The following is a 24,663-nucleotide window of genomic DNA, read 5'->3' on the forward strand; positions in this document are numbered from 1 at the left end:
TTTGTAAGGTGCTGCATCTATTATATGAGTCGTGTTTAAATAATATAAACAATTTCATAAAAAGTAATAAATAAGTAACTGTATAAATATAAATATAGAACGTCATTGATTTGATGCATAAACCTTTGGAGCTTAAATTCATTGTTTGTAAAGTACTATAGATACTACTACTACAGCTGCTGTACTACGATAAATATAAACAAACAAGTTTACAACATCGAAACAAAATAATGTGGACCTCGCCGCTTTCCTGTTTATATTCGCAAATACAATTTGTCTTCGGTCCCTACTGGGTCGCAGAGTGACATGAACACACAAGCAATAAAAGTTTGTAATTGGAGGTGCAAAGTGAAAAGAAAAAGTATTTGCCTCATACATTTAGCCTGAGACTCAAACAGCCTGATGACTGATTAGACTGGACTTACGACCGTTCCCAATATTCAGTCTATCTCTTACTTGAGATAAAAATCTTAAGTATCGTTGACTTTTCTGTCCCAATAAAATAATCGGCGGTAACTCACCGTATCCGTGCACGCTGTCTGTCAATGGGACGACATATAGCTTACCAGCTATAGAAGTTTGTATGAAAATTGCAATTCACTCGTCGCAATATAAGGCGATGAGAATGAGTAACGGCCTTTCCCAATATTCACTCTATCTCTTACTTGAGATAAAAAACTTAACTATCGTTGACTTTTCTGTCCCAATAAACTTATCGACGGTAACTCACCGTATCCGTGCACGCTGTCTGTCAATGGGACGACGTATAGCTTACCAGCGATAGAAGTTTGTATGAAAATTGCAATTCACGCGTCCCAATATAAGGCGATAAGAATGACTTATCGGGTATATTGGGACAGCTTCAGATTATTGACAGCTAATAATAATAATTTTAGACGAATTTTTATATTTGCTTTTTTATGATAATGTAACTCATGACCGATGTGCTATAAAAGTACCTATTCCAAATAAAGATACTACCGGGTGTCGGACATAAAATATCGCTTATCCTGGTCCTTGCAAGAAAAGTGGGACAGACTATATAAATTTTATATTGAGAACAATTGTTTACCATTGTGCGATGCAAATTTCAAATTAATCTGAAATCTTTAGGGGTCGAAAATGACGTTTAAAGATTCCATTACATACAAACCGACATATATACCAAGCTACGGGGTAAAATTGGGTAGTTATTGTATTTTCATTGGTCCTTGAATAATGAGCGGCATTGCATTGTAATGGGCAGGGCGTATCAATAACCATTAGCTGAATGTCCTGCTCATCTCGTACCTTATTGTCATAAAAGGAAATATTGAGGCAGTCGCTCCATTCAATATCTGAGGTATCATTAAGAAAGTCATTTACGTTATAGTTAGTGTTAGTAACCTGTACCACATAATAGTTTTATATGAGCTTGATCTGTAGGTCTTCTGTAATGTGTAACGGAATCTTTAGACACGATTTTCACCCACAAGGTAGGATAGGGACGTCCCAGGCCCAAGGGTCGTAAGTAACTTCTCGTCGGTCGTAACTGGGGTAAGTGATAGGCTGATTGCACAGGATGCCGGCTATATTATGGGTACGTGAAGGCCAAGCAGTAATGTGTAGACATTATTGTGTTTTTGTCTCATAGCTTGTGCAATTACTGGGCAAATAAGACTTAACATCTTATGTCTCAAGGTGACCAGCGGAATTGTAGTGCCGCTCAGAATTTATGGGGATTTCAAGAATCCTGATCGGCACTGCATGGTAATGAGCAGGACGCATCAATTACCATTAGCTGAAGTCGTGCTCGAGTTGTCCCTTATTGTCATTAAAAAAAACATGCCTACCCATGTCACGTCTACTTAATGATTTAAATAAAAATGACAAAATGAGTTTAAGAAATTATCTATTCAATTACAATTACTTAATACTTAGTTAAGTTTAATACGCAATGTGTATAAAATTATTTAATCATCTACCTCTAGAAATAAGAAACTTACCACAGAAACGCTTTACTCAGGATCCAGTAAGAAGAATTTTTTAAATTTTAACCAAACGTTTTGCATGTTAATTTAAATTAGCCGAATAGAAGACACTACAATAAATTTAAGATGTACAATGTATACTGTATTCTACGCAATAAAAAAATTTCATTTCATTTCAGTATTAAAGTATAACGTTAATTAATAATATAAGTGGATAACTCTACTATAGTTCCAAATGCAATTAGTTATAAGTTAAGTAAATATAAACGGTCGTTACACCTACTTAATTGAAAAAATTTTTACTGGTGAGTCCAAATTTAAATGCGGTAACAATTATCAGCTGTTTGTGGAACTATGTGTGAAATATAGCAATTCACTGTATAGTGTAATAGGTACATTTGAAAGCAGTGTACATAAACCGCAGGGTTGCTAACAGCGACCTTGTAATAGAACAGAAGCGTAACTCAGCGGTCTCCTTGAAATTTATACCTACCTCTGGGTGGAGCGCTAGGGTTGGTATATACAAAAGTATTGACGCCGCGATGCAGCTAATTTAACTCGGACATTGACCAGTCTTGACGGCGGACTTAGTCGTGGCACTCAATAGTTTTGTCTCCCCAAGTTCGCTTAGCGGCCGTGTAATTCGTGTGCATGTGTGCGTGCGCCGATTTGGACGCTCGAGTATGATGGAAAAGTACCTACTATTCTACTAACAGATATATTAGATCATTAATGATCTTCTCTCCATCCAGCCTAGTTAGCAGGCGGTCCGAGGTTCGAGTCTCCTTCGCTGTAAAAGGCTTTAGGACAGAAGAGGTTTTTAGTCGATATATGGGCCCCATTTCGGGGTCTTCAATACGTATATGCATTTTCCTCCTCTACCAGAAATACTTTCATATCATATCGATCATTATAAATTGAATTATCTGTAATCATCTGTTTTAATCTCAAATCTTTTATACTCTTTTTAGTCTGTCTCTTATCCAGCTTATCTACCTCCGTAACAGATTTATAGACTCACCATATAAGGAGTAAGCTATACCTACTTTGCTTTAGAAAAAAACTTAGACTTCTAAGACTTATGTAGAACAACAAGACGGAACCTTAGCTGCTGTTCTCAAACAATCGAACTGAGGAAAAAATCTATGAGTTGGTATGTCACGCTACAATTATTAATTTATGTGTTTCTAAACCGATTCCGGAATTCCGTGTGATGGGAGATCCCGAGAATTACTTATTTTCACCAAAATTAATTCATTATTGTTTTATATAATAACCAATATTTTTCATAGAAAACCAGGTGAATCATGCACAAAGAATATTTTAATAATACTTCACAGAACGGTCACACAGAAAAAATTCAACTAAATAGGTACGGTAGGTACCTGGGTAAATGGCGCATACAAAAATTGTCTATGCGCGTGAACTTAATAATGCAAAAAATTAGGTACCTACTATCTATCAACAGACTGACTTTTTTACACCTTAGAATATATTATTTTTGTTAATATATAATTTCAAAGCATTTGTGTATTTTTCGTATATAGCGGGAAATATGAGCATTTGGAGAGAGAGAAATAGTGTTTGAATCATTAAAGAAGAATAATTTTTAAATAATGAAGTTCCTACAAAAAACACCTTTAAGGATAAAATTTATAAAAAAAAAATTAAAGAATAGGTACAAAAATAAATTTCCACTTACTGTAACTAGGTATTTACTTACAGTAAATGAAAACATGCGAGAACATTCTATTCAGCTGGACGTATTCAAAGAGTATCGCGATGTATAAACTTTATTAAAAAAGTATGTCTACGCTGGAATTGACTGGAAGGAAATAAACGAGCGAAAATAGAACATGTGGAAATGAAAACACGGCTAACGTCATTGTGACTAGATTGTGTTGAAATTTCAGTTTAAATTCAATTTTGTATGAATTGTTTTACTGAATAATTTTAATCGTGAGGGTTATAGGCGTGAAATGAATAAGGATTTACTGACTACTTGGAACTTTGTGTATATTAGATTGAGAAACCTCCTGATCAGGTCCTTTGACTTGCCTGAAGGATACTTGTGGCGTCTACGAAAGCCATTTCGCGAAGGTAAGATCTTCTTGCTTATACTTCCTTTGTTTTAGGGTGAACCAGAAAGTATTTCACTAATAAGACTAATACAGAAGAGGATTTTTATTACTACGCGCTATTTATAATCTAAAGAATCATTAAGAGAAAAATTTAAAGAAATAAACATGTTGACTGTTGCTTCTCAATTTAGTCTTGATAATGTTCTATATGTCCATAAGCACATTGATAAATTTGATAGAAACTGTGACAATAACACGATAAACAAACATAAACTTGTTATGCATACTACTCGGTTAAGTCCAGTTAGTAAGTCTTTTATTGGGCGATGTGTATGCTTCTACAATATGATCCCAGAAAATGTATAAAACAATTGTGTTATATAAAAGAATTATTAAAAAACGCTTGCGTGGGAAAGGTTATTATAGCATAAACGAAATTTTATTTATTTATATAAATTATTATTAAAATTATTTGATTCAATTTTATAATTGAAGAAAATAATTTTATTACTTATTTTTAAAAATTCGGAAATAATTAGAATAATGTGCGCCTTGTTAAATATTTTTTATGTAATTAGAGCATTCAGGTTTCCGAATCTGAATTCCTCATCAGGAAACTTAATCCGGTTTCCGAACGTTTGCGCCCAACCTATATTTTTATTTACCTAGAAATTTCCTCTCTTTCTATCGCGTGACTCTTATCTATTCTGACGACAATAGGGTTGTCTTCTTTACCCAAAACTGTACCTACCTAGTATAAGGTCATCTTTTAAAAATAGCTTAGTTTTTTCTATGTATGTTAGTGTAATTTTTAAACAATATTCTTTCGTTGTCAAACCTACATTCGTTGCAGAAATGACTGTACAATATTGTATATTTTTATTGAAAAGAGCGCAAAAAAAGAATGCTGGGAGAGTTTCTTGCGCCGCTTCTTCTCTCTCAGAGCGCCATTTGTTTACGAACTTGTAGTAGTATCTAGTATATTAGAAATGACATCAAAAAGAATTCTAAAGGAATAAATTTTGAGAAAATAAAAGCCTTTTATGCCTTTTATTGTATGCGTTGGAAGACCACGACATACATAGTAATACTTACTTAACATAGGAAATAAATAGCTACCTAGCTATCATGAATGGTAATTTCATTATAATAATAATCACTATAAATTAGATTGTTTCAGGGTCTTTAGGAAGCTTAAAATCTTTAAATATGAATCGCAATGACCCCCTAACATGCTTTGCTTTTTTTATGTTTTTCCATTTTTAAAAGATCAGACGGACCCAGGCTACTTTTCAGGCCCCTCGCCCAGCGAGGGGCCTGAAAAGTATAAAAGCTCGCTTAAAAAATTAAATAGCCTTTCTTGCTGTTCTTTTCTTATAATTAATACATGCATACTTCCTAAAAAAATGATTTAATCAATTCTAACTTGGATTTGAATGATCAGGAGCTGGAAATTAGCTGGAACAGCGTATCTGTCAACAAAGGCCTCCCTCCCAATGATCTCCATGACGATGAGTCCTGCCCTGCTCCCACAAAACCTAATTAGGCAATGCAGTCGGGAACCTACCAAAGCTGTCTTCCAGTATGTGGTCGCCATTCGAGGACTTCACTAATATACGACAAAATACTTCCTAGTGGTGTAAGGTACAGCTACCAACAACACACAAACTACCACGGTCAGACATATTCTCTTCCTACCTTCGTAGTACATATTAGGTAAAAATCCTCATAGTACTCATATCAAAATACCAGAGCTGACATAGTAAGACGACTTAATATAATAAAATAGAGATAAAAAAATGGAGAGGGCTGTGCTCGGAGTTTCACTGCGAGATCGAATCAGAAATGAGGAGATCCGTAGGAGAACCAAAGTTACCGACAGAGTCCAAATGATTGCGAAACTGAAGTGGCAGTGCTCAGGGCACATAGTTTGACGGACAAATGACCGTTGGGGCAGTCCTCGAATGGCGACTACGTAACGGAAGACGTAGAAGATGCATGTTGGTAGGCCCTACACAAGATGGACCGACGATCTGGTTAAGATCGCCCGAATACGTTGTATGAGGGCAGCGTATGATCGATCGTCGTGGAAATCTTTGGGGGAGGCCTTTGCCTAGCAGTGGACGTCTTCCGGCTGATGATGACGATGAAAAATGATGAGATTATGAAGTAGTTGCTAGATATAGTTATCCAAGTTTAATTATGCTGATACAGTAGTAGGGCCACGCTTACTTGCACATACTAAGAATTTAATACAACGTGTGCAAAACGCATGTGCACGCTACTACTGCTTCGACATTCCACGGCGTGCTCACGTAACACCTTATTTAAATAAAAATAAAATTTTAAAAATGGATTATCGTATGCATTTACACTTTGTTTCGCTTCTTTTCAATATAATAAAGTATAAAGTACCGCTATATCTTTATAGTAAATTACATTGGTTGAAAGATAATACTAGTGAATACGTCACAAGAGCATCTAAGTATAGATTACAAATGCCGTTACACAGGAGTGCAGCTTTCCGGGGTAGTTTCAAGTTTACAGCCACTAAATGTTGGAATGACTTGCCACCTCCTCTCTGTGACCTGAAAACAACTTCGAGTTTCAAATTAAAATATAAGACTCTTTTATTTCAGAAACAATTAAGCAATCAATAACCCATAAGTATTAGAAAATCAGTAACTTCAATTTATAATACATAATGTAGCATTACTTGAAACACCCTGGATCTTTACAAATTGAAATTATAATATTTTTTCCCATGCAAACATATTGTACAAACCGACTATTATTATTTAAAATTATTCTGAAAATATTGGAAAATAAATTAATATTACCTTTTTGTTATGGCCAAATAACGTGTCTATTGCAAATTTATTTTTTATTTTTTTCTTTCTTCTTATTCTCTTTATATCCTGTGTCCGCGAAGTTTACATTTTTCAACAATAAACTATGACTGTAGTTGTGTTATAAAAATTTATTATTTATTTTGCTAATATAGTTATAAAATTTTGCTTTTAGTGTAGAAATATGTATTTAAATTGTAATTTAAGATGTAGGAAGTATTTGTATACCGCAGTCGCTGTCCGTGCTGCGTAACACGGTGCCTACTGAAAATCAGTGTCGAGTCTCTGAAGGCTCGACGTATACTGAGTGGGCCTCCGATTGGCAATACTAAAGTGATTGCACTGCTCCTCAATCTAATTGTTTTATTTATTTTAATTTTACTAGGTCTGTTTTAATTATTTTTTAGTGGTTTTTATAGTTTAAGTTCATAATTTTGTTAACTTATAATTTTAACCTAATATTTTACGTTAAAATTACTTGTTTGTTAAAGTTATTATATTATAAATTATGACCTATTTTAGCAGTGTAAATATGTTGCCAATAAAGTTTATTATTATTATTATTATTATTTATTATATATCTTAAAACTTAATTAGATATATTTGGAGATGGGCATCGACCTTTTGCATTGTATCCTGGATCTATATTGGCATATCCTACATAACTTGTGATGGATTACAGGAAAAGAGCAATGATTGAAGTGGAGTTGCCCGTTTCAGCCGTTTCTGTTTTTGGTACGATTTTTACTTTTTCTATTCGAGATCCGCCCGTTAGCTGGTAGTAATACTTGAACATATTCTATTAAATAATGAAATCTAGTATTACCTTTTTGATGAGTCACGTTTGAATAGCCGCTTAACTTTTTTAGTCTGAACAAGTTATTGAATGTTATATTCATAATATTTATACTGTGGTTATGTAATAATTATTAGGGATTATACGGTCAAATTCAAGATGCATTAAGCCTTACTCTGCATTTAGTGCCCGACCGACGGTCAGCGCTGACATCGGTCGAGCGTGGCACGTACCATATGCGTTTAGTGCTCAGCTGACAGACAGCAAACATGATTGCGCGTGTACAATTGCGAAGAAATATGAATTCATTTTTAACCTCGTTAATATGTGTGTACTATTTACGCAAACGATTACCGAATTAAAATAGGAGAAGTTATCATGTTCACCCAATTATTATAGAGCGTCTAACTCAAGGAGAAATTTGAACAATTTATTCAAAGTTGCCAGAACACGAATTTTTCTTTACGATTTTTGACGACGGTATTACACACGCGCGTACGGGCGCTTTCGCTCGGTCAGCGTAGAGTTGAACGCACTCATTTATCGCCATAGCGTGTCAGCGGACCGACGAGCTCGACCGACGATTTTCCTCAGCGCGCCGTCATCAGCGCTGGACTGAACGCTCTCATGTTTTCATAGATATCGACCGACCTCAGCGTTGACGTCGGTTGAGCACTTAATGCAGCCTTAAATTCATATCTTCAAAATATAAAAAAAAAATATTCAATCTAATTACAAAAAATATCATTTACTTACCCATATAACAAATATTATTAAGAGCATTACTAATATTTATATTTCTTAATAAATTTCCAAAAGTTACACTGTAATGAAAAGATCTATTTTGTTATCTAAATAATTATAAATTACAAAATCTTAGGAACAAATCTAGTGTAAAATTATCTACTTTTGATGTTCTTGAGTTTACGGGGGAATGGCACAGCGCTAAAGGATCTAAATCGGCGTTCTGGCACCTTGGCTCAATTTTCAGAAAGTGGGAGTCCATAGGTACTCCAACGCCACTGAAGGGATTATAGAGCATTCTAATCTGCCAAGGACAACTTAATTAGGATAACAACTCCTCTATGGTAGCTCCATTTGTATCAAGGGACATATGAACAAATGAAGATACGGATAAATAAATAAACAATTTCCTAAATGATATTAAATCTGGAAATGGAGCTATCTCCTGCAGTATTTATAATGAACCGTAAATTTAATTTTAAATGCATTTTAAATTGAAAAAAGAACACTAAAGAACCCACTTCTTTGCGCCCATTCTTCATAAATCAATTATTCAATTACGTCAATAATAATCAGTTTGTTTTAATGAGTAGAGGTATATTTTGTCTTTCTAAAGTTGCATAAGAATCATACTTTTATTAAAAATAATTTAATGTGAAAAATAGTATCCTTATTTAAATTTTCGCTCCCACACTACGTCACTCTTGGAGGACCTCTCCGAGTAAGGCTACCCGGTCGAGTCTGTACACAAAATGTACAGCCGCACTGGTAGGAAATACCCATTAGGGTTAGTTAATGTAACTAACGTTCACGAAGCTACTTTACGGAACTTTTTAAAGGAGAGTGAACCGTGTGTGGGCTCTCCAACATCCGTCTAGAAGCCCTACACAAACGAAGATTCCCCAGACAGCCACAGCTGCCACGTAGCCGCTACTACTCCGCCCTCCCAGGGCAGCGAAAAATCCATTCTAGGAAGGGCACCAGACCAGAGATTTATCTACTTTATATTTATAAATCCAGTATGATGATGTTTGTTTCAGTGAACTCCTAAACTAATGAACGGATTTAAATAGGGATTACTTCATCGAGTGCAGTTTAGTCCAACTTGAGAGATAGGAGATTTTTTATTTATTATTAGATTAAGGGTCCCAAACCCATAATTATTATATACCAATATTTCTTTTTTATGGATATATTTTCTATGAAAGAGTTTTTAACGCTCGGTTTGACAGTCCTGTTTTAAAACAATTTCATTATAATAACAAACAGGATATATTTTTACGAAATAATTCTTGATGTTATGAAATATTTTTGACAAATTGTTAAAAAAAACAGTATTTTATAACAGTATGTTATGTACTTAGAGAACAATGTCGGTCGGGTCAGCTAGTATTATTATGTGGCATGACTTCCGCCTTAAAGAGATACATACTTTTTGTATAGTAGAGTTCTTACCTTCATTTAAAATGTTTTTCCCCATATACGAAACGGGTGTTTTACATGTGAACGGGTATATTGGAATATCATGATCTAAAATATTCATCTTTTATTGTTTTTGTTATAAGCTGATAGTCTGTTTGCCAACCTCTAAAATCTAAATAAATAAAATCATTGTGACTTGTGACATCTGTCGCTTGTCACATGTCTAATGCTCAATGCTCACAATTTACATTCAGTATTTCAGTGATTTTTAAATAGAAAAAGTCGTAAGGAGAAGTACATACATTATATTTATAATAATGACTTCAATTGGAATGTGTGAAACACCTGGGTGTAAATCCGTTGCACAATTGCAGTGCCCAACATGTATTAAATTAGGAGTTCAGGGTTCTTACTTTTGCAATCAAGACTGTTTCAAAAAATCGTGGAAATCCCATAAAGTGATACATTCATTAGCGAGTGAGTGCTTTTAGGTTATGTTTTCGTTAAGTTTAAAACTAGAGTGATATATTACGTATTTGTTGTAGAAGGAGAGCGTACAGATGGGTCCAATAATGAATACAATCCATGGCCCTCATATACGTTTTCTGGCAAGTTGAGGCCTTACCCTTCTGGTCCAAAGCGAACTGTACCACCACCTATAGAGCGTCCAGATTACGCCGATCATCCTACTGGGTTCCCAGCTTCTGAGAACGCTGCTAAGGGTTCTGGCCAGATTAAAGTCTTGGACGATGAGGAAATTGAGGGTATGCGGGTGGCATGCCGACTGGGCAGAGAGGTGTTAAATGAAGCAGCTAAGTAAGCTGTTTTATTTTGATATTTGAAATACCATTGCATTGCTACTTGTTAATATAATATAATACTAATTTGGCATCTAGTGATATCATGATTGTCTGACACAATCATAACCCTGATAGAATTGTTATAAAATTGCCTCTTAATTAATTCATAAGTAATAAATGTATAGTAATATCTCTGATCTACAATTACACTATGAAGTGACATAATCAATTGTATGGTATATAATTGATTGTTCAACATTTTCAATTTCACCTCTGGGTTAATGTGTCTTTCAAACTGATAGGTCTCATTAGCTTGTCATTTGTCTCTATCTTTCTCCAGTTTCAGTTAAATTTATCTATTTACTTTGTTCCTTGGGGTCCATTTTCCTTCTTCATTTGTCTATTTCTGCTTTCCTTTGTAGTATAAAACTTGAATAAATTGAAATAGATACACTGGTACTAGTTGTCACATCACATGATGTTCAAATATCTGATTAACATCAAATCTGGTTAGATCTGTGAGAAGATTGCGTAATAATAAATAATAAAAGCAGTAGAAACTATTAATGAATATATACCACAAAACTAATTTATCACATTCTATTACAGAGTTTGCGATGTTGGTGTAACTACGGATGAAATAGACAGAATTGTTCACGAAGCTTGTATTGATAGAGAATGTTACCCCAGCCCATTAAATTATCACAACTTCCCAAATAGTTGTTGCACTTCGGTTAATGAGGTTATATGTCATGGGATTCCTGATCTACGTCCATTAGAGGTTGTTATTGGGTTTTACACTTTATTGCTAAATCATAAAATGTAATTTTACATCTAAGCTATAACACATTACAGCAATAGTATAAGGATGAGAATTTTCTTTTTTATCAGTTTTTTTACAGAGTAGAGGTTGAGTATAAAATGTTAATATGTGCATGAAAAGTGTGAAATAAATGATTTTGTATTTTTGTATTTTGTGTTTCTTAAGTTGCATAAGAGTCATACTTAAATTAAAAATATTTGAATGTGAAAAAAAGTATCAATAGTTATTTAAAATAACTAGAAAATAACTTATTTTCTTGCTCCCACACTATGTCACTCTATTAATGTTCTATTATTACTCTCTCTCATTCCCATTTTTTTCAAACAATTATGTTTGAAAAACCTCTAAATGTGAATATTGTGTTAGACATTCTAGGGAAAGCAGAGAATATGTTAAAGAAAAAATATTGTTTGTCGACTTTTAAATACTCACAATGTAGAAAGTATAAAATATAAATTGGTTTAATGATCCATGGTGAGAAACTCTTATGCAATTCCTTTATTAAATTCAAAGATGTAAAATCATCTGGCACTTATGTAAATAATCAGGGATATATAAAAAAAGAATCAGTTTTACACACCTGGAATAATGTAATACTACCTATTACTGAGTATTTTTCACATTTTCCACTAAACAACATTCAGTTTTTTTAATAAAATTTGATGGGTTGGTTTATTTTGCCATGACAGGGTCTGATTATTGTAATGTAAAACTTTGAGTTGTTTTGCCTTCATAGACATCAATATTATTAACTACCATATAATAAATATATTTTATATTGAATATTATCTGCTATATTTATTTAATTGTATTTAAATTTTCCCTTTTTTAGGATGGAGACATTTGTAATGTAGATGTAACAGTGTATCACAGAGGTTTCCACGGCGATCTGAATGAGACCTTCTTTGTGGGAAATGTATCAGAATCTACACGGAAACTTGTGCAAGTGACTCATGAGTGTTTACAGAAAGCTATTGAAATAGTGAAACCGGGGGAAAAGTACAGAGAGATAGGCAATGTTATTCAGAAACATGCTCAGGCTCATGGATTGAGTGTTGTCAGATCATACTGTGGTCACGGAATACACAGACTGTTTCACACCGTACCTAATGTACCTCATTATGCAAGTAGGTATTTTAATAATAATAATAAACCTTATAAGCAACATAATGAAACTGCTAAACATAGGTCATAGTTTATAATATAAAAATGGAACTTTTAACAAAATAAGTAACTTCAACATTATATATTGTAACAATAATAAAGAAAAATAAAAAATAAATAAAACATAGTAAAATTAAAAAAGAAAAAAGAGAAGAATAAGATTGAAGTGCAGTGCAATCAATTTAGTGTTCCAATCAGAGGCCCACTCAGTATATGTTGAGCCATCTGAACCTTGACACTGATTTTCAGTGGGCACTGTGTTATTACAGTATACATATACTATCTAAATTTACAATTTAAATACATATTACTATACTAAAACTAAATTAATAAAAAATAAGTCATAATGTTTATAATTTTCTTTTTATCTATATTGATATCAGATCTATGTACAGTATTTAGTCATTATGCTTCTTAAAAAACTACTTAGATTTCCTAATTTTCAAATATTGGGGTTGAGCATCTTATCAACTGTATAGTAGATCCTGTAGATGAAGGGAAATGAACCTGAGAGTTAACAAGACATACAAGATCATCGATACGTCACTCGAATGGTTTGCTCTGTGGAAGAGCGCTCGCACGGAAAGCGAGAGGTTGCGCGTTCGACTCACACATCGTTCATAAATTTTGTTTTCAAATTTAATTTGTGTAATAATAAATCCCAGAAGTGAGGATATTCACTTAAAAAAAAAATATTCACATACTTGGCGGAACCTCTCGTCGTGTACCGCATACGGTTCTTCGGACTGTCAACGTTCGTTAAGCAGCTTTTACAATTAAGTTTGTAAATCACATAGTTCTATGAGTTATCTACTACGACAGACTAAGCACAAATACAAGAAATTTTTTAAAACTTCTTTGACAGCTCTTTTCCACGTGTCAAAGGCCCTTTACAAACACTTTATGTAGCTTCGTGTTTTTTTTAAATATAAATAAGGGACGAGACGAGCAGGACGTTCAGCTGATGATAATTGATACGCCCTGCCCATTACAATGCAGTGCCGCTCAGAATTATTGAAAACCCAAAAATTCTGAGCGGCACTACAACTGCGCTCCTCACCTTGTGACATAAGATGTTACGTCTCATTTGCCCAGTAATTTCATTAGCTACGGCGCCCTTCAGACTGGAACACAGTATTTAGACACATTACTGCTTCACAGCAGAAATAGGCGCTATTGTGCTACCCATAATCTAGCTGGCAACCTGTGCAAAGGTGACTTTCATAATGTTTACCAAGTGTTGTTGCAATATGTTATATTATTGTCACTCCCTGTGGTTACTTAATATATTTACATGTTAAAATGTTTTATTGTTAATTCCAGAAAACAAAGCTGTTGGTGTGATGAAGCCCGGACACTGCTTCACAATAGAGCCCATGATTAATGAAGGTGGCTGGCGTGATGAACAGTGGCCTGATCACTGGACTGCGGTAACTGCTGATGGATCTTGGTCAGCTCAAGTAAGTGGCACTTAATAAACTAGTGAGGATGATAAGGTTGCATTTCAGACATTAAGGGCATTTACCAGTGGGAGGCTCCCTTGCATAGGATGTCGGCTAGGTTTTGGTTACCATTATCAGTAAAGTGTAAGCATCATGTGTTTCGGTCTGAAGGGCGCAGTAGCTAAAAAAATTACTGTGGCAAATGAAACTTAACATCTTATGTCTCAAGGTGGCGAGCACAATTGTAGTGCCGCTCAGAATTTTTGTGTTTCAAGAATTCTGAGTGGCAATGCATTAATTACCATCTGCTGAAAGTCCCTTATTGTCATAAATAAATATTAAAGAAGATGCCATCACTACAAAACATTTCAGAGAGGCTGAAGTAATATTTATGCATCAGTTATTTAAATTGATTGTAACGAAGTTTAATAAAAAGGAAGTATACTATATATAATATAATATATATGCCGCCCCCTTTCTTCTTCATTCTGTCTTGGTTCAGTTCGAGCTAGTGGACAATGTGCTTCCCACTCGTTGACGACGCATAGTACACTCATTGACGCTAAGTTGTCCACTGTTGACCATCAGTTCTCTGTCATCATCTGTTGATTGTCTAGTTGACAATTCGTTGATACCGAACCGATAGCTCTAGTTGGACGTGAATTGGATTAGCGTTGAGTCGGTGTAATGTGCGAAGACCTTTATAACTCCCGCACCTAACTTATTACTAACACACACCCAACGCGTTGTAAGTATGTTTATCTTACTTCTTACATAGTACCCATACCAGTGGGATGCTCCTTTGCACAGGAAGTCGGCTAGATTATTGGTACCACAACGGCCGTGAAGGAGTAATGTGTAAACATTACTGTGATTCGGTCTGAAGGGCGCCGTAGCTAGTGAAATTACTGTGTAAATGAGACTTAACATCTAATGTCTCAAGGTGACGAGCGCAATTGTAGTTCCGCTCAGCATTTTTGGGGTGTTGCAAGAATTCTGAGCGACACTGCATTGTAATGTGCAGGGCGTATCAATTACCATCAGCTGAACATCGTGCTCGTCTCGTCCCTTATTTTCATAAAAAAGGAGAGGATTTATTTATGTATATACTTGGTAAAGAAAATAATCATTTACGGTGTTATTACAAAAAAGTTAAACTTAGAATATTTGTATTAAAAAAGCTCTATGACAAATTCGTATGTTTCTGTTGATTTGTGTCAATCTTTAGACGTCGCTTAAATAGTTTGAGACTGTTTAACAACACACGTGTTTAACCCATGTTTAATTTTCTTGTACAAAACAATATTTGTATTTTGTACTCTGCTCAGCCTTCACAGCTTGCATTGCTCAATCGGTCTAGCCAAATTGGGTATGACCCAAAATTACATTATTGGGTTCGTAAAATATCTAATTTATTTTTCTTTTATTTCAGTTTGAACAGACTCTGCTTGTGACAGAGAATGGCTGTGATATACTAACGAAGCGAGACACGGGTCGCCCGTGGTTTATGGATCAGTTGGAAAAATTGAATAAACTTAAGTAGCCCTAGATGTATTTATTACATTGACAGTATAATTAATATTCAAATACAAAAAAAGGTTCTGTAGTTTTATATTTCCCATGGAGTCTGTTTTTATTTGAACTACGTATTATAATGTTGGTGTGAGATAGCTAATGAGCTCAAAAATTACTCTGTGCGTAAGAGAAGGGAGGTATTTTGATCGCTTTCGTTTTTTATTGTTCTTTGTATGTTGACAAGGTCTTACAGGAATGTTGGCAAACTAACAATTTTTTGTGAGTTATAACATGCATAGAAAATGGGATGTAAATCATTAGGAATCTGTCAAATATATAATGACATCATAATTTTTTTTAATAAAAAAATATTTGCTGATATTGCAAAAATTATATATTGCAAAAAAAAATGTGTGTGTACCAGAGTACACCAGTAAGAAGTGAAATTTGTTTATGACATGATTTTCTATCAATTACAACTTAACTTAAGAAAATCCCTATCCATATAAAGCTATTTGATTATTATAGACATGTCTACAACAAATAAGCCTTTTTATTTTCTCACTTTCATACTAACATTATATTTTTACGTCACGATTCTGAACTTTGATAAAAAAATCAACATGGCGCGTAACCGAAATTCGTGACGACATTGCTATAAAAATTCTCATACGTCTATAAAAGAGTTTCACTTCAAAAATTGTATAATGCTGAAGCGTACAATATTTTATACTTTACAGTAAGTTATTGTTTACTGGCTTACAGCTCGTAAGGCGAGAGTCATCTTTTCGGACATTTTTGATATTACTGTTATGTGACAGCGAATATAGTAATACCACGGTCGTGCATATTATATGGGCAATTAGGCAGTGCCTTCCTAGTTATAAACTTAAATAAATATAGTTGAAATATACAGTACAATGAGGTTTAGGATTATATATTAATATGCCATAAAAAAAATTCATACTAGGTAATGTTAGATTAATCCTTGATAGCGTGTTTCATTTAATGCACAATAAAATACAGCGCCATCTATGATCACATAGAGTAAACTTAACTGGAGTTGAACACCCATAGGAAATGAGATATTTACAATAAAAGCGCAAAAAACCGAGGCTTTGAGACAACTTTTAGGGTGTCAATATACAAGTATTTACAGACTTACAGCTGGGTATCTCGAATTCCGAGATTCTTACCTAATTTAAGCTTAAATGACTGGACTATACGCAATCTTTGCTTATTCCATAGTGGCAACTACGACTAGTTCGATGTACAATGCCTAACTTGCTAGAAAAGCAATGCACGCCCCTGAGTAATACGAACACTGTCAAAATTTCAGCTGCTTGCAACTGTCATGACATACAGTACAACTACACTATACAGCCTCATCGTTTTGCAATTAATTATTAAATTACAATCTATGTAAAGTGATGCAACAAGAATACTCAATGATGTCCACAAGTATTTATTGTCAATCACTTATCTTTGAAAATTAATAATATTCACTTCGCGGCTGTATTGCGTGTATACAAAATAAGTAAACAATAAGTATTAAAAAATGTTTTGTCAATCTAAGTGGGTACCGGTAGGCGGAGTGAATAGCTAGTATTTTTTTTTGCTAACTACTGACGTAGATCCAAGCACGAGCCAGAATTTAAGAATCTTTTCTGTATTTAGTAGGCTTTACATGTTTGGTTTTGTGTTTTGTTTTATCGCTGCTATTGTAAATTATGGATCCTAAATAGAGCAGATCCATTAACGGCCGTTTTCAATAACCTATCTATCCTTAGTTTAACTTACTAGAGGTAGACAAATCTATCCTTTTACGCTTACTTACATTTCAATAACCTATGGCATTGTTAAAAAAATAACAGGACGCTGAAAATTTGAGTAATTGTGTATGGAAAGAACTTCCCTTAAATAAATATTTTTCATGATTTAACCATAACATTTGCAACTCGTTTCATATTACATTTAAACTGACACACACTCATATATTTATACAACACACACACTCACACTCACAAATACACTCATAATTTATACAGAGGTTGATACATTTAGAAAAAGTTTAGATCTGCATTGTAATCGTCATTAGTTTGCCCTCTTTACTATGTTTCCCAGTTTACCTTATGGAGATGGGAATGGCTGAAAACCAGCGCTGCATGAAAATATTATTTCAAGCAGCATAAGCTGAGCCTACTCCCATTTGTCTTAATGTATGTTTGTAATAAGCTGATATTGTATACTTAAATTAAGTTTAAGGCAATAAATTTTATTATTATTAATCGGTGATAGCAATATATCCGTAACTAAAGATACGTTATTGAAAACGGCCGTAAGTCATCTTTTGAATGTTTGATTTAGTACCGTTTACATTATCTCTGGTTCTGACGTCATATCGTCGCTTTGTTACGGTGTGCAAAACAAGCATCACTAGAATATTGTTATTAAGCAATAAATAAAGGTGTTGTGTTGTGATGCTGATTATAATGATGAAAGAATCTGGTTTACGTAAAAAAAGTATTTATTTTACTGGCAGTTCTTTTATGGCGACACAGAACAACAGAAATTACAAGTCAAAACGTAATAATGAAAACTTCAAAAACAAATCAGTGATAGCACGAATACATCACGAAATGTAACCTAACACTAAAGAAATTGCAAACTGTACTGACGCAACAGGACGAGCGTGAGGGGGTGAAAGGGCAACGGGAGGGGACTTCACGTTCCAGTGAAGTCCAGAGATAATGTGGCATTGCTGTAGATATTAATATTCTTCAAAAAATATTTTCTGTTTGGAATCTGGAATGCAAGAGCCATGACATAATTTCATCTATGTTATTCGTTATGAATTCATTTTCTAACCCTAGATTATGGATTGGTCTCCGCTGCGCTCCAACTAGATACTGCACTACGTAAGAACAATAGCTTTATAACGGCAACTATTAGATGCTTGTGTGCGTGGCATCTTTCAAGTTTTGTAACATACGCTTCGGGTTATTTTACATTGAAATTAATAAAATATGATATGATATCCCAGTGCCTTTCTTATTTCTTGTAGTATTATTTTAACAAAGTTTTACTCCGCAACTCAGCAGATTAGTTTCAATTATTGTCACGTCACACATTGTTCGAGACTGGCTCGAGTACGCTCACTTGGGCGTCATATTAGTTGCCACACTTTGCGACTACGCCTGCGGTATCTAGTTGGAGCGCAGCGGGAACCAATCCTTAATCTAAGTCTTCTAACATATTCTTTTATACTATAATATAAATTGCTACTGTTTGACAGATTTGATTTGAAAAACAATTTATCTGTTACGTAATGTTACAAGTATAGTAACTTAATAAGGGATAGTGATTTTAAATTCTTTACTGACACTGTATTACTTTCATTATTTTTGTACAACACAACCCTTTGATTATGACAATATTTGATATATTAAATTTCCTATTTTAATTTAAATATAGTTTAAAAACGACGGCAAATTTCCTTGTTGAAATTATACTTCTTTAGGTGCGTTATGAAAAAATTATGAGAGTGAAATTTTAAGATGCGCGCGCATCACTGTAACACAAAAGTAACAGGTTGAAGTTGGTTCCTAAAATTTTCTGACGTTTGCGTCATTCGTTATATTTTTTTTTTGATTTCTTCGTCCATTATTAGATTAGGCAAAGGGTTCAAGCCCGTACAGCCGTGTTTGTTATTTAATAATTAATTGTCAAAGCCATCTTTGCAAGATATTTACAATATTGTTCTTTCTACAAACGTAGAATAGCACGAGGAATATCATTTTAATGATTTCTGCTTCGTTAGGCCAAAGAAGTATAACTTCTTGCGTGCATATATAAGTACACACACACTTTTTTTTCAAGTATTTATCTTCTTGTGTTACTAATATTGTTGAAGTACATAATATTTTGGATCATCACACCATGTAATAATGGATATTAACATTCTTAAAATATTTAAACTTTCTATAAAATCTGCAAATTACTAGCTCTATCTATTTATATTTTGTACCTATGTTTTGAAAAAATGAAATAAACACATATAAGCCACGGAGTCTTTTATTTCATTACTTATTAAATATTACATCAAATTATAAATTAATTATCGATAATAAATTGTATTCTTAAATCATTTATACGTCTAGATAGACTCACAGCTGTGAAAACATCGAAAAGAATTGAAGTTGACTATTAACCTCTATTTTGAGCAATGCACGCACACTACCACAAAGAACACTAGACATAGATATCGCGGGTTTAAGACGTAGTTTGCTGTCAACACACTAAACGAATAAACCTGGCCTTTCTCATCGGTTGTCCAGCAGCAAGAGGCTTTTTTTATGAAAAAAGGAGGACAAACGAGCGCACGGGTCACCTGGTGTTAAGTGATCACCGCCGCCCACATTCTCTTGCAACACCAGAGGAATCACAGGAGCGTTGCCGGCCTCTGGCTCTATCTAGACGTATAAATTATCTAAAATTGTATCAGTTAAATGCAAAATAAGGTTTAGAAGTGAATACTTGAGTATTTTTGTAAATTATATTATGTATATTGAAGTAGGTATATCTATATAGACTAAGTAAACATTCGTAGTTTTAACACTAAACTAATATTAAATTAGATATTAATATGCTGATGTTAGGACGTGAAAGAAATGATTAATAAGGCATGTGTACTACCGTTAGCGATAACGAGAAGTGACAAGAGGTGGAAACTTTTCGGGAATCCAGTGCTCTGAGAACGGCTGGATCACTTGGCGTTGCGTAGAGATATCGCTTTATTGTGTGTCTTATACGGCATTTATGTTTTACGGTATTAGTGTTCCGAAGAGCTGTTTAACCTGGTTCCTGCCGCCGAACTCGACCTTTGCTTGACACGCCACATAGATATATATCGTCACCACGATCTGGATGTATGGCGTTCCAACACAGTGCGGTTTTCATGGAACTTTCTTCTATGTACAACCAAGCTGTGGAATGAGCTTCCTTGTGCGGTGTGTCCGGGACGATACGACATGAGACCTTTCAAAAAAGCGGGTACACTAAAAGGGCGGCAACGCTCCTGTGATTCCTATGGTGTTGCAAGAGAATGGACGGCGGTGATGATGTAACAGAAACCGTTCGGTGGTTGTAGGGACAATGAGGTTGGGTTGCACCATTTGACAATTTTTAGATGACGTCATAGCTTTATAACTGTAAACCGTAACAAATCAAATGAACATCACTTTATTAATGTAGGTCAAGGAAATTACACTTATGAATGTCAAAGAAATATTTTTTCTTATTGAATCTACTTCTGCTTCGTAAAGAGACGAAGTAGCAAGAAACTCATTGCCACTCTTTTATATCAAAATTTACATTTACATCGTTTTACAAATCTTTTCAATTAATATTATATTAATTAATATAATATGTAAAGTGATGCAACAAACATACTCAAACGTCAAATAGTCAATGCCTTTTACGAGTAAGTCAAAAAAGTAAATGTAAATTAATACAAAAAAAAAGTTATTGAGTACAGTAGCTGCATCATCCACACACCATAGATAAATAAAAGTATTCTGTGAGCATATCTATAAGCGATCATATAAAAAAAATAGCTTTTTATTAATCTGAAGCAGAGATTCCCGCAACAGGATCATCCTGCCACCACAAGCAGCGCCCGTTCACGAGCATGACACATGAGCCAGCCATCGCCTCCTCCTCCATATTTTAGGGAAGGTCCCATGTCGCCGCCACAAGCAGTGACATTTAAGCGAGAATGACGAAGCCTGTTACGAGAACTCAACCAAACACCAAAAAAAAGAATCTTAATCTACATATCATGCAATACTCACCAAATACCTCTACTTAGAATTTGACAATTCTGCATAAATTTGTAATTAATATAATTTATAATTATTAATATTATATTTATAACCATCCGTCGGTTAAAGCTATTGTTAATGTTAAATAGCGACCTGCCAAAGGTTCAAAATAAATATTCGATATTGACTTGATATTTAACTTCTTAACCTCTTTAACTATGCCAAGGAATACGATGGTGCAACACATTACGAGTATATTTTAAAGTCAACGTTTATTTTGAATTAATCCTTAACTATTACAGCTAATATGATACAATACAGCCCTAGGCTCCAGTAATTAATCTTAAACCAGGCTCTTGTCGCTGGGACAAGCAGCTGGTGGCGGGACTCTCACCGAACAGTGAACAGTCAGCAATCAATTGTCAACTTCTAAGAGTACGACTATCTACTGCAGGACATTTTGTATGGCACTTTGTGTTTGTGCCATACAAATCGTGAGCCATGCATACAGCCATCTCTTCAGCGTTTTTATTACTTCCTTATGGTCTTGAAGATAAAGCATCACAGTTAGGAAAAGCCACTGACCTGTATAAATACCACTGTACAGGCAATTTTTTGTGCCTATTTGAAGCGCCACTCGCGAGCGTCCAGAGAACTAATTTTGACGTATAATATAATAGTTTCCCACTATCTATGTTGTCGACTAGATTGTCATTTCTAGTTTTAGTACCGCAGACTCTCGCTACATGGCCAACAGCACCAAAATGGCGAATATCAAACAGGCACAAAAGCACTTTGACAGCCGCCAGTTCAGTGGTAAATATTAGAGGTCAGTGGGTAACGGCCATTCCCAATATTCAGTCTATCTCCGGTTGTGGCCTTGCTTGAGATAAAAAATCGTAACTATCGTACTTACTTACCAGGGATAAAATTTGGAAAAAATAGAAACCGCAACAGTGAACTGGCGATAAGAATGACTTATCGGGTATATTGGGACAGCTTCAGATTATTGACAGCTAATTACTGACAGTAGAAGGTAGTAATTTATCTTTATCTGTAGATAGTATATTGGAACCGGCCATAAAGCAGATGGAATGAATTACATTTTTTTAATAATTGACTGTAACAGTCTATTGTTAGCGGGACATTCAGCCCATTACAGTGACAATAATATAATTTGTGTTATAAAGCATTATTATTTACTAGCTGGTGACCGGTGCACTTCGCTTTACCTACACAAATGCAAATACTTAAAAATATATCATAATATTAAATTATATCATTAATAAATTTAAAAACTTTTTTCTTCTTACGAAATTTGTAGTTCTATCATTACAATATATTTTTCGTTTTTCCCTGTGCTTGTATTGAAAAATAATGTTACAGCAGAACTGTCAATTAGTGGGTGAAAAAATTATCTCATAGAGAAATAAAATTAAAAAATATTAGGGGTGACGAATCCAAATAAAGACACGCACGTAGTGTGCAAAATTTGATTGAAATCCGTTCAGTAGTTATAGGCACCTACGCTTTTTTTATACTTGCTGTATATAAGTAAACTAAAACTGTATTGCACAGAGATTATATTTTTATTAAAAATCTCATCTTTCTAATCTCGAAGCCTCTATAAGGCATAAGCCACAAAATAGATGAGATTTTTCCTCCAGTTTCCAATAAGACAATAAAATATTAGAAAAGAGATCAAGAGTAAAAATGTTTGTATTCCTGGTGAGGAAATACTAAATCAACTTTGGAATATATTAGCTGCACAATATCACTGTTTACTGGGTATCGTCTTCTAGGGGTATTAATTGATTTTTGTTTTTTAATTTAAGTCCAAACTGAGTCGAGTCGCCAGCGAGTGCATTGACAGTGGCAGCGTTGATATTGCCGATAGGTGTTTGTTTTCTTGCCTGTGATTCCTTCGAATACTTCATACTTGCCAGTTTTGAGGTTATGACCTCTTTCTAAAATATTAAAACATATCATTAGTCTATTTATACCTAATAAATTAACAAAGCTATTATTCACAAATAAATATTAGATATAAGACATTATACACTGTTTGATATAAGTAGGTATACTCCTCAGAATCTGGGTGTTTGCTCTACCCATAAAGCGGTTATAAGGTTTTTCTTAAATGTAGCCCTAGGTTGGTTTTGAGAATTAAATAATTTAATGTCATTGACTCCCTGCGTAAGGGAGCTAATTTGTAGAAACTACTATAATTTTTGTTTTTTACTATTATTTTAAATAATCTATATGTCTCTAACTCTTTTGTACCAGCCAGTTATTGATATTTTTGCTATGTGTCTTTTAGCTTTAAGTCTCTTTGTTGATATTTTTACATTTGTGCATGAATATTGTTGGTTTGTCAAATTAAGTAAAATAAAATAAATGGGCAAAAGTAAAAGAGGCACGCAGTTGGCACAAAGCAAAGGCACAGGTTTGGTGGTATCAATGTAATAAATTCAGTCGATACCGCCACCGGCAAAAACGCAAGTAAAGTCGTATTTATAAATAATGTAATAAATTAAACTTTACACACTCAATACCGAAAATAGTCCCCTATAGGATGATACGACTTCAAAGATTAAAAACTAGGTATACTTTCTTTGTTGCTGCACATTTCCAGGAACGCACTAGGATTAACCATAAAAAATTCATTACACACATTGAAATGTAAATGATTATAATTTAGTTTGTACCTGTGGCGGGTTGTCTACGTAACTGGCATAAATTCGCAACACCGGTTCTCCTGTATTAGCATCAAATGTTAGTGTGCTCTGGGGCGGAATTTTTGCTTTCACAACTGTTCCATTTCCTAAACTGTCCGCAGAGTTGTCATCAGTAAGAGAAAAGAGCCTTAAGTACGGCTGTCGAGACCTTGTCTCTCGTTCCTTATGAAATTCCTTATCTTCGCTTATACTGGCTTCTACTAATTGTCCTGCAAAAACTGATCTATTCTTGTCATCTTTTAACTCTTCGGTTGGGGCTCTGTATAAAGTGTAAGCTATATTTACAGATTCAGATGGTTTTTCGAAAGGGGACGCAATCAAATTTTTATAATCGTCCGCAGTGCTATTACGTTTATGTCTTTCATTGCTTTTATCATTTCTACTAACTACTTCTGATGACTCTTTTGATTGTTTAGAATTTGCCGCTGTCGTATTTTCATGTATCACACGTGTTATGTTAGATTGCCTTTCTAAATCATTATGTATTTGTGGTTCGC

General features: G+C 34.3%; 1 protein-coding gene and 1 long non-coding RNA gene across 3 annotated transcripts in view; one reads left to right on the forward strand and one right to left on the reverse strand.

Annotated features, from left to right (window-relative positions):
- LOC126964850 (uncharacterized) overlaps positions 1 to 20,973 on the reverse strand; it is a 194,781-nt gene extending 173,808 nt beyond the window's left edge. The window contains exon 1 of the long non-coding RNA XR_007729437.1: positions 19,997 to 20,973. This is a non-coding gene — a long non-coding RNA (uncharacterized LOC126964850). The remainder of the gene's footprint in view (positions 1 to 19,996) is intronic.
- Positions 3,918 to 19,671, forward strand: LOC126964831 (methionine aminopeptidase 1). 2 transcript variants are annotated; one of them, XM_050808142.1, is made up of 6 exons: positions 3,918 to 4,070; positions 10,408 to 10,678; positions 11,272 to 11,443; positions 12,318 to 12,612; positions 13,973 to 14,109; positions 15,524 to 19,671. In XM_050808142.1, the coding sequence occupies exons 1-6, from the start codon at positions 3,950 to 3,952 to the stop codon at positions 15,632 to 15,634; spliced, it is 1,107 nt and encodes a 368-aa protein (XP_050664099.1). In that variant the 5' UTR covers positions 3,918 to 3,949; the 3' UTR covers positions 15,635 to 19,671. The 2 variants fall into 2 exon arrangements, with proteins under 2 accessions (XP_050664099.1, XP_050664098.1); XM_050808141.1 differs by lacking the exon at positions 3,918 to 4,070 and adding an exon at positions 10,109 to 10,339.
- Positions 20,974 to 24,663: the final 3,690 nt, after the last annotated feature.

The sequence above is a fragment of the Leptidea sinapis genome, chromosome 6, assembly GCF_905404315.1.
Source record: "Leptidea sinapis chromosome 6, ilLepSina1.1, whole genome shotgun sequence".
In the NCBI taxonomy this organism is placed as follows: Eukaryota; Metazoa; Arthropoda; class Insecta; order Lepidoptera; family Pieridae; genus Leptidea; species Leptidea sinapis.

Coding starts and splice junctions, on each gene's coding strand:
- LOC126964831 (XM_050808141.1), top strand. CDS start 10,180: ATGACTTCAATTGGAATGTGTGAAACACCTGGGTGTAAATCCGTTGCA. Junction 10,340..10,407: donor AGTGATACATTCATTAGCGA/GTGAGTGCTTTT, acceptor TATTTGTTGTAG/AAGGAGAGCGTACAGATGGG. Junction 10,679..11,271: donor GTGTTAAATGAAGCAGCTAA/GTAAGCTGTTTT, acceptor ATTCTATTACAG/AGTTTGCGATGTTGGTGTAA.